Source organism: Carettochelys insculpta, chromosome 12, assembly GCF_033958435.1.
Source record: "Carettochelys insculpta isolate YL-2023 chromosome 12, ASM3395843v1, whole genome shotgun sequence".
In the NCBI taxonomy this organism is placed as follows: domain Eukaryota; kingdom Metazoa; phylum Chordata; order Testudines; family Carettochelyidae; genus Carettochelys; species Carettochelys insculpta.
In genome coordinates this window covers 24,743,966-24,757,649 of record NC_134148.1, presented here as the reverse complement: position 1 = coordinate 24,757,649, position 13,684 = coordinate 24,743,966, and the positions used below count along the sequence as shown (strand labels likewise).

Here is a 13,684-nt window from a genome sequence, read left to right as displayed (position 1 = left end):
CTTTGAAGCCAGTAACTTTATTATAGTTTATCTTCCAATGATTTCAAAGAGACAGTGTCAGAGCAATATTTAAAGTGGAGCAGACAGGCTTCTTTATAGGTTTTGCTCTGATATATTAAGTTCAGAAGATGCTTTGTGCAGTTTTCCTGTGTTCCTAGAGTTATGACAGGATAATTCTAAAACAATTATCTGATTTCCTGTGTAGTGTGGTATCTATGTTGGTAGTTCTAACAGCTCCAGGGTGAATATGTTTATAAACAAAATGGGAAGACATGAATATGTATTAATATGACATATTTCTATATGAAAAGTGTGCAGAGCAAAACTGTGCACTATGTATTTCCTATTAGACCTGTTCAGAAAACAGAAATACTTCCCTGCAGAATATGTCCATTTTCTTAAAATGGCAGATTTTGCCAAAATGATTTTTCTGTGAAAAATTCCCAGCCAGCTCTATTTTATTTTTCGAACTGAACAGAAAAGTAGTTGGAGTATGCTATATTTTGTAGCATTTGGTATAAAAGGAAATTCTGTTCTAATATTCCAAATTAACTGAGCCCTACCAAGTAAAGAACTGATTACATTTTCTGCTATTAGTCAAAGGTATCTTCTTGATATCTCTGGGACTTGAGAGTACAGATAGACCATGGTCTCTGTAGTAGAAAATGGAGAAAAATATTTTTATGAGTGCAAAAAGGGTTTTGGATTGGTCATTCTCTTACCCTAACAGTTGTAAAATGAGGATTTTATTAAACACTTTGCTGTAGATTGACTGACTATTTCTCATATATGTCCTTTTACATCCCATGTACATTTTTAGATTCTATATCCTATCACACTATACTACTCACAAGTATGGTTACCGTATTTGAACTTTCAAAAAAGATGACACCCCTGACAGGGAATGTATCTGTATCTGTATCAGTGTCTACCAATATACATTGTATTAATGTACTGTGTATACTATCAAAAACTAATTTAAGGTGAGTTGATAGATGCTGATACAGGTACACTCTCTCTCAGGGGTGTCCTCTTTTTCTGAATGTTAGTCCTACTCACAGGCCATTTTAATTGTTTTAGAAAACGCTATACATTTGCTTTTAGTGCTTATGCATACATTGGTTCACTAATTTAGTAAGATAGTATACTCAGAACATGGAACCATGGGCATTTTTATTATATATTTTTCATCCACACATTGTGGGGTTTTTTGTGTACATTTTTGTTTGTTCAGGAAAGAATTTGAATTTATTTATTCACTGAATTCTGTGCACAGTTCAACATTTTCTAAAGGTTCAGAAAAATGACCCCAATGTAAAGAAAAGATCTTGTTGATCTGGGTCTGTTCAAACATTTATTATCCATACTCAATTTTATCAATTAAATTAAAACTAGTAAAAGCCATGCCTTTCATCTGAAAAATGGCAGAATTAGTTCTGTCATATCAGATAACATACTAGCAGATATCACTGTATACCTCATTATAGGGTAAATGAATTATCTCAACTACAGTAAACTCTTTCATATCCAGCAGCCCCAGGACCACAAAGTTGCCGGATAGTCACATATTCTGGTTGATAGAGAGATATATCTAGCATTGCATCACAGTAAAGAAAAACAAGATTAGATATTAAGAAACGAACAAAAATGCATGCAGAATACTTTATTTACTAACAACAGTAGTATTGTACAGTGTAAACTTATACTGTATTTATTTGTATTTACTTTGACTTTACTGTACTTATAGAAAACATGACTAAAATTTACTTATGGTTAAAATGCTGGTTATTTGAGAGTTCTGGATAATGTCGGATATGAAAGAGTTTACTGTAATACATTTATAAAACAAAAAAAAAAAACAGTCTTGTTGCACCTTAAAGACTAACAATATTATTTCTTAGGTGATGAGCTTTCATGGGAACAGTTATCAGTTATTCTCCAGATCTGAAGAAGTGGGTCTGTCCCACGAAAGCTCATCACCTAACAAATAATACAGTAGAACCTCGATTTACATGAGTGTTCCATTCCTGCTCACCCTCCCATACCTTGAATTTCGCATAAGTTGAGAGCAGCTTTTTTCCCCAGCAGAAAGCACATTCTGCCGCCGGGGAAGCAGCAGAAGCACCTAGAGCTCCTTTTGAAAGGTAAGTCCTGGGCTTGGGAGTCAGTTGGGGAGGGTTAAATCTGGCTGTGGGTTGGGGTTGTGGGAGGGATGGTGGGGGGTTAAGCCTTGGGTGGGATAGGGCTGTAGGGTGGGGGTGGGTGAGCTGGAGCCACACGCAGGACCGGCAGTTGAACCAGGGTTGGGGGTTTGAGCCAGAGCCACGCACCTGGAGTTTGAACTGGGAGGACGGGTGGTTTGAGCTGGAGCTGCATGCAGTTGGTGAGCCAGGCTGCAGGAGGTTTGAACTAGGGCTGGGGGGTTTGAACTGGAGCCGCACATGGAGGTGGGATTGAACTGGAGCCATGTTTGGCTGATGAGCTGGCAGGGAGGTTGGACCAGGGCCGGGGTGGGGGGGTTGAACCAGGGTGGGAGAGGGGCTTGAGCCAGAGCCGCGCTTGGGCAGTGAGCTGGTGGGGGCGGGGGGTTGAACCGGAGCTGGGGGTGTTGAGCCGGACCTGTGCACAGAGGGTGGGTGAGACAGAGGCAGGGGGTAGACAGGTGAGCCAGGGGCAGGGGTGAGCCGGAGCCATTGTCAGGTGGTGAGATGGGTGGGAGGGCATTGAAGCAGGGCTGCACAGGGCCAGAGGGTTTGAGCCAGGGCTTGGGGGAGTGGGATTTTGAGTTGCACTTAACTCACATTAATGTGAGTTAAGCACAACTCAAAATTGTGCATTTCAAGGGTTTACTCTGTTGTTAGTCACTAAGGTGCTACAGGACTGCTTTTTTTTGTTTTGTGAAAATACAGACTAACATGGCTCCCTCTCTGAGACTGATACATTTATGTTGCCAGTGGGGGGGGACCACACTCTATTGGCACATTTCCTATTGAGTTGTCTGAATTAAATGCCATTTCCACTAAGAAAAGTCAAAGGAGGTTGTCGTACCTTAGAAGCATTCCTTTATTATGAAGGTACAGTAGTGTATCAGTGAAAGTGTCATAAAGCATCTTTTTATGTCATTTTGTATCTTACCTTTTTTGGTTACATGCTTTGTAATGTTGAGCTTTTTGGCTTTGTTGAAGAATCCACGGATACGATTTTCTTCTTCAAATTCATTGCCTTTAATGGTAGCTTCTAATGCCAGCCTCTCCTGCTCTAACTTCTCTAATTCCTCTGTTAATTGAAAACAACACTGCTGGAAACTAGTAACACAATAGTTTACAGTTTGATTTAAACTGTTGGTGGCAATAACATTGAGAATTACAATTATCTGTTGTGATTCTTAGTATCCATGCTAAAAATATTGGGATAATGACAATTTTTGTGATACAGATTTCATAATAGGAGCCAGGAAACTGAAGTAATCTGTGCAAAGCTCAAGTTTAGGGTTCACCATACTCATCCATAGAGACTGTATTGCCACCTTCTGCTTTTTACTTTTAGTTTGCTTGCCCACTGGATGAGAAATAGCAGTATCACTGTATTTCATAGTAAGATAGTATTTTGAGTTATTTTTCTTTCAAGGACATCAAAGTGCTTTATAAAAGTTGATTTTTGTCTAGATTGAGAAACAAAGGCACAGATTTATTAAATGATTTCTCCAGGGCAGCAGCCGCTGATGCCCTGGCTGTTTGAATTGCTGCCAGATTCCTATGTGGTGCGGTCTGGGTAGCACTGAGGTCTGGTTGCCCCTAGTCTTGTCCCTTCTGCCCAATTCCCAGCTCCATCTGGGGTCCTGGAGCTGAGCTCCCTCCCCACACATGCATTGCCCAAGCCCCATCAAAGTCTGTTGCCAGCCCTCGATTTGCCCTATGTTTCATACTGAGTTGTAGAGTTTAAGGCCTGTAGAGACCACCTGATTCTACACTGACCTCCACTTTATCTCATGCCACCAACACTACTCAGCACTTGCATACTAAACGCAACAACCAAGTTAGGCCAAAGTATTACAGCTCATAGGACACTAGACAATCGTGTGTCTGAGGCAGAGAATAGGTGGAGCTGAGGTGGGGAGTCACTCAGTAAATTCCCAGTGCACAGCCCACCGAAGTGAAGGGAGTCTTCTTACTGACTTCAGTAGGCTGTGGATCAGACTATCAATTGTGACTAAGATCCAGTTGCCTAATTCTCAGTTCCCTTCAGTAATCAGAAGAGCAGGCTGCTTCCTGTTTTGAGATGCTTATGAATATTTGAGTACTTACACTGAATATGTGACTACAGTATATACTGGAAATATTACGGTACTTCGTCTTGTGTTGATGCATTTTGAAATGCTTGTTGCAAAGATAGAAGAGTCAGCTAAACTATTCTGTAAATATAATAAAATAAAAAATCCCTTCTGTCTTGGAGAAAATGAGCTTTTCTCCAAGAAAAAGTAGCTTCCACTGCTATTGAATTTATTATGCTGAGGCACTAGTTAATACGATATAAGCATTAGTCTATAGTAAGCTTTTTTCTTTTTAGTAAGAAAAGGTGTTTTCACTGGCATGAGACCTGATAGAAAAATAATCTTCCTTGGCTTGTAAATTACCTCTGTGTATATAAATTGCTAAAATTTCCTTTAAATTAGGCTGCAGTATGATAGCAGGGTGTATGGGGTGTCCAGGGAGGGCTAGCACCTCTGGTGTGGGACTTGTCATGTCTCTTCAGGGGCAGTTTGTGCACCTTTGGTCCCCACCTGGCATCCAGCTCTCACCTGTGGCTTCAAGAAGCTGTAGCATGCAGTGGCCACACCCTGATAAACCGCTTCGACAGGCGGGCTAAACCTGGTGAAGGTATCCGGCAGGTATGGTGAGATAGGGAATTGCCTAACTCAGCATGCAAAGTTGGCCCCAGCAGATCGGACGGATGAGATCATCAGCAAGATCTAACGACCAGGGAGGCAATTCTGCAATGCCCTATGGAGAGCAAAGGGCATGACAAGGCACCAAAGACGGCATGGCCATCCACTGTAGCCTATGAAGTCCCAGCTGTGACGACTTTTCGTACCACTGGAACCAGGCTTCTGAGGTCGAGAGAGTGGAACTGCCCCATGCAACAGTATTTCCACTTTAAACATTCTCCTGCACAGGTTCTTTGCGCATACTCATCACTTCTGTCTACCTGAAAGTCCTGCGGCGATGGCGGAGGGGCAAAACGACAGGTGGAGGTGACCACTGGGAGTCATAGTTCCAAACCTGCACGTAGGCGGCCTGTGGACTTTGGTCGCTCGACTCTGATCCCGGGATGACAGAGGAGTTCGGCAGCATCCCAGGTGACTTAGCAGGCCTTTTTAGGAACAGCGCTGCTCACCCTCAAAATGAGGGAGGGGACTAGAAAAGGTGTCCCAAAAATTGCTTGTCCCAACCAAAATGGCCAGCATGCCGCAGCTGGCAGTTTTACCCTCACAGTGGTCGAAAAACAGTGAAAAGAAATATGATATTTGCAGCACGGAATGTTCACAACCTCTTGGACAGGGAGAACGCTATGAGGCCTGAGAGAAGAACGGCCCTCATAGTGAGGGAACTGGCACATTATAACATTGACACAGCCGCCCTGAGTGAGAACAGACTGTCAGAAGAAGGCTCCATCTGTGAACCAAAAGGAGGTTACATCTTCTTCTGGAAAAGCAGGCCAGAAAATGAAGACAGAATCCACGGAGTGGGACTTGCCATCAAGACATCACTTCTGCACCAGCTTCCTGACCTACCAACTTGCATCAGTGAGCGTCTGATCAAGCTCCACTTCCCCCTCAACACCTCTCGCCATTTTAGAGTCATCAGCGCTTATGCTCCCATGCTGACTAGCAGTGACGACGCAAAAGAAAGTTTCTGTGAGGACCTTGACCATCTTGTGAAAGGAACTCCTCCTAGTGACAAGCTTCTCCTGTTTGGTGCCTTTAGCACCAGGGTCGGCAAGGACTGTAGGATCTGGAAAGGGGTGCTGGGGCATCATGGTGTTGGTAACATGAATGCCAATGGCCACCTTCTGCTGAGCTTGTGTTCAGAAAACGACCTGACGATCACCAACACTCTCTTCAGGCAAGCCAATAAATACAAAACCACATGGATGCACCTGAGATCAAAACAGTGGCACCGGATTGACTATGTCATCAGTCACAGGCAGAACATTCAAGATGTTAAGATCACCAGCGCCATGCAGGGAGCTAAGTGCTGGACTGATCATAGACTTGTCAGATCAGTTCTTCTGCTGAACATCACATGACCGCACCACAAGAAGCTCAAGGTTGTCAGACCCTCCTTCAACATCAGTAAGCTGCAATATAGTGGTCATCATGAGAAATTCACAGCCTGCCTTGACGAAGTGCTGACATCCCATGGACTTCTGACTGGAGACCCAACACAAAAGTGGGACCAGTTCAAAACCCTGGTGACAGAGTCAGCCAAGTCAACACTATGACTGAAAAAGAGAGTTCACCAAGACTGGTTTGATGAAAATGATGAGGCCATCATGAAGATCTCAGAGGAAAAACAGAATGCATTTCTGCTATGGCAAAACGATCAGTCCTCAATCTCCAAACGTGATTGTTTCAAGCACCTTCAGAGCCAGGCCCAAATGGCACTTCACAAACTGCAAGATGAATGGTGGGAGAGTAAAGCTGATGAAGTCAAATACTACGCTGACACCAAGAACTCCAAGATGTTCTTCAGTGCTATCAAAGCTATACATGGACCTTCAAAGCCAAGTACTACACCTCTGCTGTCTGCAGATGGCATGGCCCTTCTGAGGGAGAAGAACAGCATCAACAATAGGTGGAGAGAGCACTTCAGCAACCTTCTCAACGGACCCTCCATTGTCGACCCTGTGGCCCTAGAGACCAGATCCCTCAGAAACCCACAATAGACAGTCTTGACGTACCCCCTACAATGGATGAGGTCAAAAAGGCAATCAGCCAGACCAGCTCTGGCAAAGCCCCTGGGATGGATGGTATCCCTGCTGAAATTTTCAAAGCAGCAGGACCAGTGTCACTTGAAGCCTTTTACAACATCTTGATCAGCATCTAGGAAGAAGAAGACATGCCCAAAGACTTCAAGGATGCCACAATCATCTCACTCTTCAAGAACAAGGGCAACTAAGCTGACTGTGGAAATTACCAGGGCATCTCCCTTCTCTGAACTGCTGGGAAGATCTTGGCTCAAGTCATCCTCAACTGTCTGATCACTAACATCTCAGAGGAGAACCTACCAGAGGCACAGTGTGGTTTTCGCCCAGGCCTCAGCACTGTTGACATGATCTTTGCTGTTTGTCAGGTCCAGGAAAAGTGCATAGAGCAGAACTTGGATCTGTATGCTGTCTTTATAGACCTGACCAAGGTGTTTGACACCATCAACAGAGAAGCCCTGTGGATTATCCTTTCAAAACTTGGCTGCCCGAGAAGATTCGTGAACCTCATATGCTTGTTCCACGATGACATGACTGGCTTTGTTCTTTCAAATGGCGAGTCCTCAGATCCATTTGAGATAGCCAGTGGTGTGAAGCAAGGGTGCGTGCTGGCCCCAGTGTTGTTCAACCTCTTTTTCACGTGCATCCCCAGCCATGCAGTTGGGGACCTGGACCATGGAGTCCACATAAAATACAGACTTGATGGGTCCCTTTTCGACCTTCGTCGTCTGAATGCTAAAACCAAGACGCTTGAGAGGCTCATCCTTGAAGCCCTTTTTGCTGACAGCTGTGCACTTATGGCACATAAGGAATCTGATCTCCAGCTCGTCGTCAGCAACTTTGCTGATGCCACTTGTCTCTTTGGTTTGACCATCAGCCTAGGAAAGACCAAGGTTCTGTTTCAACCTGCTCCAGGATCTGCTGTTCTTCCCACTTCAATCTTTATTGAAGGAACACAGTTAAAAACAGTGGAGGAATTCAAGTACCTTGGCAGTGTGGTAGCCAATGATGGCTCCCTTGACAAAGAAATCAATGCCAGAATCTGCCAGGCCAGCCAGGCACTAGGACGTCTGAGAGCACAAGTTTTGAATCAGCACAATATCCAGCAGTCCACTAAACTGAAAATGTGCAAGGCTGTAGTCCTGACCAGTCTCCTGTATGGCTGTGAAACCTGGACCTTGTACAGAAAACATATAAAACAGCTGGAGCACTTCCACACATGCAGCCTGAGGTCAATACTGCATATTTGATGGCAGGACAGAGTTACGAACCTGGAAGTCCTGGACAGAGCAGGAACCACGAGCATCGAAGCTATGATTCTGAAAGCCTAGCTTCGCTGGACAGAGGATGTCATATGAATGGAGAAGTCAAGAATCCCTAAGCAACTCCTCTACGGTGAACTCTCCTGGGGCAAAAGGAATCAAGGTAGGCCTCGCAAGACATATAAAGACTGCATGAAGGCCAGCATTGCTCATGCTGGTTTAAAACCAGATCAGCTAGAGCAGCATGCAAAAGACTGAACAGGCTGGTGTGCTCTTGTACAACATGCGTATGACAACTTTGAAGAGCAACAACGCGTACGCCTTATTGATGCTCGTGAGAGGAAGAAAGCAACAGCAGCAGCCACACCACCAGAGCCAGGACAATTCCCTTGCCCCCACTGTGAATGCCCATGCCGTTCAAAGCTTGGACTCCTCAGCCACATGCGAATCCACAACCAATGAGCCTGTGCAAGCTCAAGACGTCATCGTTGGACATGACGGACTACCTGCATACAGTATGATAGCATAGTGCCTGTGTTTATTAGAACATGGTGATAACCACTAACACAAACCTACTCAAAACTACAGATTCTGTTATTCTTTTAAAAATAATGCTGTAGTGAATGTAATAAAACACAGTGTTTCTTTTCCCACTTCCTAGCCTAATATGTTTGCATGGTAAGTGTAATCAGCTTCAAAAGTGTTCTCATTGTTGGCTTTTTTAGGGTGGATTGTAATTTCTTATTGTATTTATAGTCCTTTGACAGTTTGCATCATGATAAACTACTAAATATTCAGAGTTGATATCCATCACTATTACATTGAAGTCCTATGGAATGTGCTTTCCCAGAGAAATTTGAAACAGAAATAAATTCTTCACTGTTTTCCAGTCAAGTAGTCTAGGGCTATGTCTAGACTAAAGGGATTTGTCGGCAGAAGTTTTATCGGAAGATGTCTTCTGACAAAACTTCTGTCGACAGGTGAAGGCCAGACCTCAGGGCAGATTGAAAGAGTGATCTGCTCTGTCAACAAGAGAGCAGCCAGAGTGCCCAGCTGCTCTATCCACAAAACAGCCAGCCAGAAGCACAGCAGACAGGGTTGCCCTGTGTCCTGAAAGCTCTTTCTGTTGACAGAAGACCATCCTCCACCGCCCCCCAGAATGTCCAGACCAGCTTTCTGTCAACATACTTCTTTCGACAGCTTCGTTCTTCCTTGTGGACAGAAAGGTACAGCTTTTGACAAAAATGCTGCGTTCTATAGACTTACTGTAGACAGATCACCCTAAGGAATCTGGATGCTCCATGGGTTTTGTTGACAAAATTGCCATTCTACCACCAAAACCCTGTAGTCTAAACTTAGCCTAAGTGTTAAGATTATCAACAAGGAAGACTACAGAGGCTGATTTGAAATTTAAGTGTGTTTTGTAGTGGAGTGCTCATCCCTAATTTTTAAAAGGAAGTTCTGGAATTTCTGTATTATCTTAAAGGGGACTTGCTGTTAGGCATTACAAAATTAGCTTGCCCGCTAAGGTAGATGGGCTTTAGTATTGCAGTTTGTGGTTACCTGTATAGTAGATTCACTATTCTACATGTCTCCCTTAGATACAGTGACTGCACTTTCAATATACTACTGCAGGGAGAAACCAAAAAAAGGAAACTTCCAGAAGATGGCAGTAAAGAGTCATCCTGTTGTATGATTAACGTATATACATATATACACATTTTTGTTTTAGATTCATTCCAGTTCATGTGCAGTAGAAAAATAGTTCATATTATATACAGTGGACTAATCACCATAAGTCAGTGAGATATTTCCCCTTGAGTGGACTACCTCTCAGTGGAAGAATAATTCTATCGAAATCCTAAGGGTTTTTCTGTGGGGCTTGGGGGACTATTTGGTATTCTTCTAAGTGTTCCTGGGAGGCACACATCCCAAAGATAAGATGAGAACATGATCGTAACTGCGAGGATCCAGGAACCGTCTATACTGGAAGAACTCTGCTATCCCATGTCCACTAGAACAGTGCACTGTCCCCTTTGGAAAGGGGAGTTGAAGCTGCTGTGCAAAGTCAGTGCTCCATATAGACTTAATAACTTGCTGTGGATTGTGCAGCTGAAATCTACTTTGACACAGCATAACACAGACAGGGTGTAGAGAGTGGAAGGTTCCACAAGTCCCAGCTGTGCAAGCCCTGTGGAGCTGGACTACAGTCTCCAAAAGCACAGAGGGAAAGGAACATGCTTTGGAGCCACAAGTCACTCTGGTTGTACGTGATTTTACTACTGGTTGAGCCTCTCTAGTCTGGCACTCTATCATCTGGCATGAATTTAGTTAGACGGATATCCCGTAAAGTTTGTTTAGAGGCACCAGTCCTGGTTGTAAGTGTTCTGTGGTGTTGTTTTGCTCTAATTTGTCCTAAATGCGTTGCAAGAACCCAGTAAGGAGTGGAAGTGTTGATAATCCTGCTAGACAATATTGACTTTCCATGGTTGAACAAATTCACTTGTTCAGCACCAATCACGTCTGGAGGGTGCTGGACTAAAGAGGTTCAACCTATACTTCAGTTTATACCAAGGACGGGATGTTCTGGGATCCCAATTCTGTGAAGCAGCATGTGGAACCTCCACTTACTAGGTCTGTGGTCCAGCCTTGAAGGCCTTATTTAGGGCAATAATTGTGGTGACCTCTGTGGGAGCTCTGCCACAGAAAAGATGTTGGCCAAGAGTATGTGCTTACAAGAAAGAGGAAGTAGTTAGGAGGTGTGTTGCCCTAGGAAAAGGACAGGAACCAGACTGTGATTCTGAAAGTCACAGTCTCATCCCTTGGACCAGGGGAATCTGAGACTTTTGTTGCCACCACTTTCTTTCCTCTTTGGACAGGTATCTGAAACTGCTTTTAGCTTTTTATTTTGGAATGACTAGGTTTCAAGCTGACAGTGGAGCTTTCGTTTTTTTTTCACTGACATGGAAAAAATTTTGTGATGCTCCAGCAGTTACACATATTTTATTGATTCTCAGCTTCTGGGTATTTTGCATTAAGCTGTAGGTTGACAAGTGATCGAGCAGGACATCTGCAAATTGATATGTTCAGAAATCAATGGGGAAATGGTAGTTTTATATAAGCATACCTTAAGAATAGACATTAAATACAATTCCATTATTCCATCACTACATACCTTGAACCTGGAGCACTTGAGATATATCAAAGCCTTGGCTTATTCTGACAATAACCACACCAAGCTCAAAATCAAATGCATCACTGAAATCGAAAATAAAATGATTATGGGCACTTTCTCACCAGTGTTTTGGTATTAAAAAAAAAAAGGGGGGGGGGTAAGACCAAAACTAAATCCCTTATTCTGCAAATGGCAAGTACATAAACTCCATTTACCCACACTGACCCTTACCTATACTACTGCCTTACAGGACATATCACATGACTAACTTAAAGGCAGTCAGTGAAATGTTATTGCTTGGTATGAGGCGCTGTGCGCCACACACTGTCTGTGATGGTTAAATCTAACAGTGGTGAAATGTGGCCAAAATTAAGTGAATGTGAATTTGCAGGGTTCCAGTGATCTCCCTCAGGACAGAGGAGTTGATGCTTGTGAGAAGCAAAAAGGCTGTCCCTGAGATAGACCTTTCTCTCACATTTTCCTCTGAGCTCCCTGTTGGCAGCTTCTCTAGGACTTGTCCCACCCTTGAGTACCTTCTCTCTGCTAGGGCCCTATTCCATCCACACAATAACAGGAGATGTCAAGTGGGTTTTACTGCTGACTGAACCAGCTGGTGTTCTGGCTGTTCACCTCTAGAAATCTGAGTTCTACCTCTGCTAGGTTCATAAATGAAAACACATCCTTTAGGAATCAGGTTGAGAGTATGTTCCGGTGACAGTAACATTCCCACTGTAGCACAGCAGGCAACATGGAAATTCAGACGATGCTGGCAGCAATACACTTCTGAGTGGCTACAGCCTGGCTGTAACCTAAGTGACAAAGCTGCTGAGCCTGGACCACATAATTCTTCCACAATGCTTTAGGCCTATAGGAGAGTCACATTATTCTCTCATCGTCCAAGCATGTATTTGGGGTGTTATTTCTTCCCCATCCTGGTATGCAGCGAAAAGAAAATGTAGTTCTACAAAACTGGGAATTGTGCAGTTTCCATGTGTAGCTTTGTCAAAGTATCTCTGCTGTGGAAGTGATGGGCCTTCACTGCACAGGCATTTTCTGTGGTGCTGGGAATGATTTTGTCATCTGAATATAATCCTTTAGGAATTAGTTTGAGTGTATTTTCATTCATGAGCCTAGAGGAAGATGGAACTCAGATCTCCAAAGATGAAGAGCTGCAGCACCTACTAAACCAGCGAGATTTTCATACTTTCAGTTATGCTTGTTAGAAATATTTTCCATTATCTAAAACATCTTTTCTTTTTATATACGCAAAATAATTTGAGACCACAGTAAATATGATGATGAAACCGTAACTTACTGTATGGCACCCACATAGTTTTCAATTTGCACAGCAGAGGCATCCCGCCAGTCTGTTTTAAATCCTAGCACCAAGGTATTTGGTTTCATCCTACCCAAACCTGAGGCCTAGAAATATTAAAATACTGCATGAAAAGGTGCATACACACAGGCTGTTGCTGTAAATGAGAAGTGATGGCAAAAGATAACTGAAGTAATGTTCTGGAGATTCTTAAGGTTTGATTGCATTTTGTGAATGTCCTTCATGCCTGTACTCTAGCACAAAGTAGAAAAATTAGGTCTACATTATTCCAGTCATAAATGGTCTTCAGATGAAAGAAAGGTAATTTTGCTAAATTAGCATTCATTTGCATTTCTTCTGACATTCTGGCTACGTCTACACGTGCCCCAAACTTCGAAATGGCCATGCAAATGGCCATTTCAAAGTTTACTAATGAAGTGCTGAAATGCACATTCAGCACTTCATTAGCATGCGGGCGGCAGCGGCGCTTCGAAATTGATGCGCCTTGCCGCCGCGCGGCGCGTCCAGACGGGGCTCCTTTTCGAAAGGGCCCCGCCTACTTCGAAGTCCCCTTATTCCCATGAACTCATGGGAATAAGGGGACTTCGAAGTAGGTGGCGTCCTTTCGAAAAGGAGCCCCGTCTGGACGCGGCGGCAAGGCGCGTCAATTTCGAAGCGCCGCTGCCGCCCGCATGCTAATGAAGCGCTGAATATGCATTTCAGCGCTTCATTAGTAAACTTCGAAATGGCCATTTGCATGGCCATTTTGAAGTTTGAGGCACGTGTAGACACGGCCACTCTCATGAAAATGGTTCAGTGACTTAAAACCAAGACAGTTCATGCTGTTCCTTGTGTGCTCATTCTAACATAACAGCATCAAGCGTTTGTTTGATTTATTAAAAAAGTAAATAAACAAGTGCTTCAAGTTCCTTTAAGGACTTGAAGTAC

The 13,684-nt window shown here is 43.5% G+C and overlaps 1 protein-coding gene across 6 annotated transcripts in view; it reads right to left on the bottom strand.

The window, feature by feature from the left end:
- SLC12A1 (solute carrier family 12 member 1) overlaps positions 1 to 13,684 on the bottom strand; it is a 107,423-nt gene that overhangs the window by 26,447 nt on the left and 67,292 nt on the right. For 5 of the 6 annotated variants that reach the window (XM_075006934.1, XM_075006938.1, XM_075006933.1 and 2 more), the window contains 3 exons: positions 12,737 to 12,843; positions 11,422 to 11,504; positions 3,136 to 3,276 (listed from right to left, as the gene is read on the bottom strand). In XM_075006934.1, the coding sequence (XP_074863035.1) occupies positions 3,136 to 3,276; positions 11,422 to 11,504; positions 12,737 to 12,843 (331 nt within the window). The remainder of the gene's footprint in view (positions 1 to 3,135; positions 3,277 to 11,421; positions 11,505 to 12,736; positions 12,844 to 13,684) is intronic. The other variant, XR_012647169.1, reaches the window with a different exon arrangement.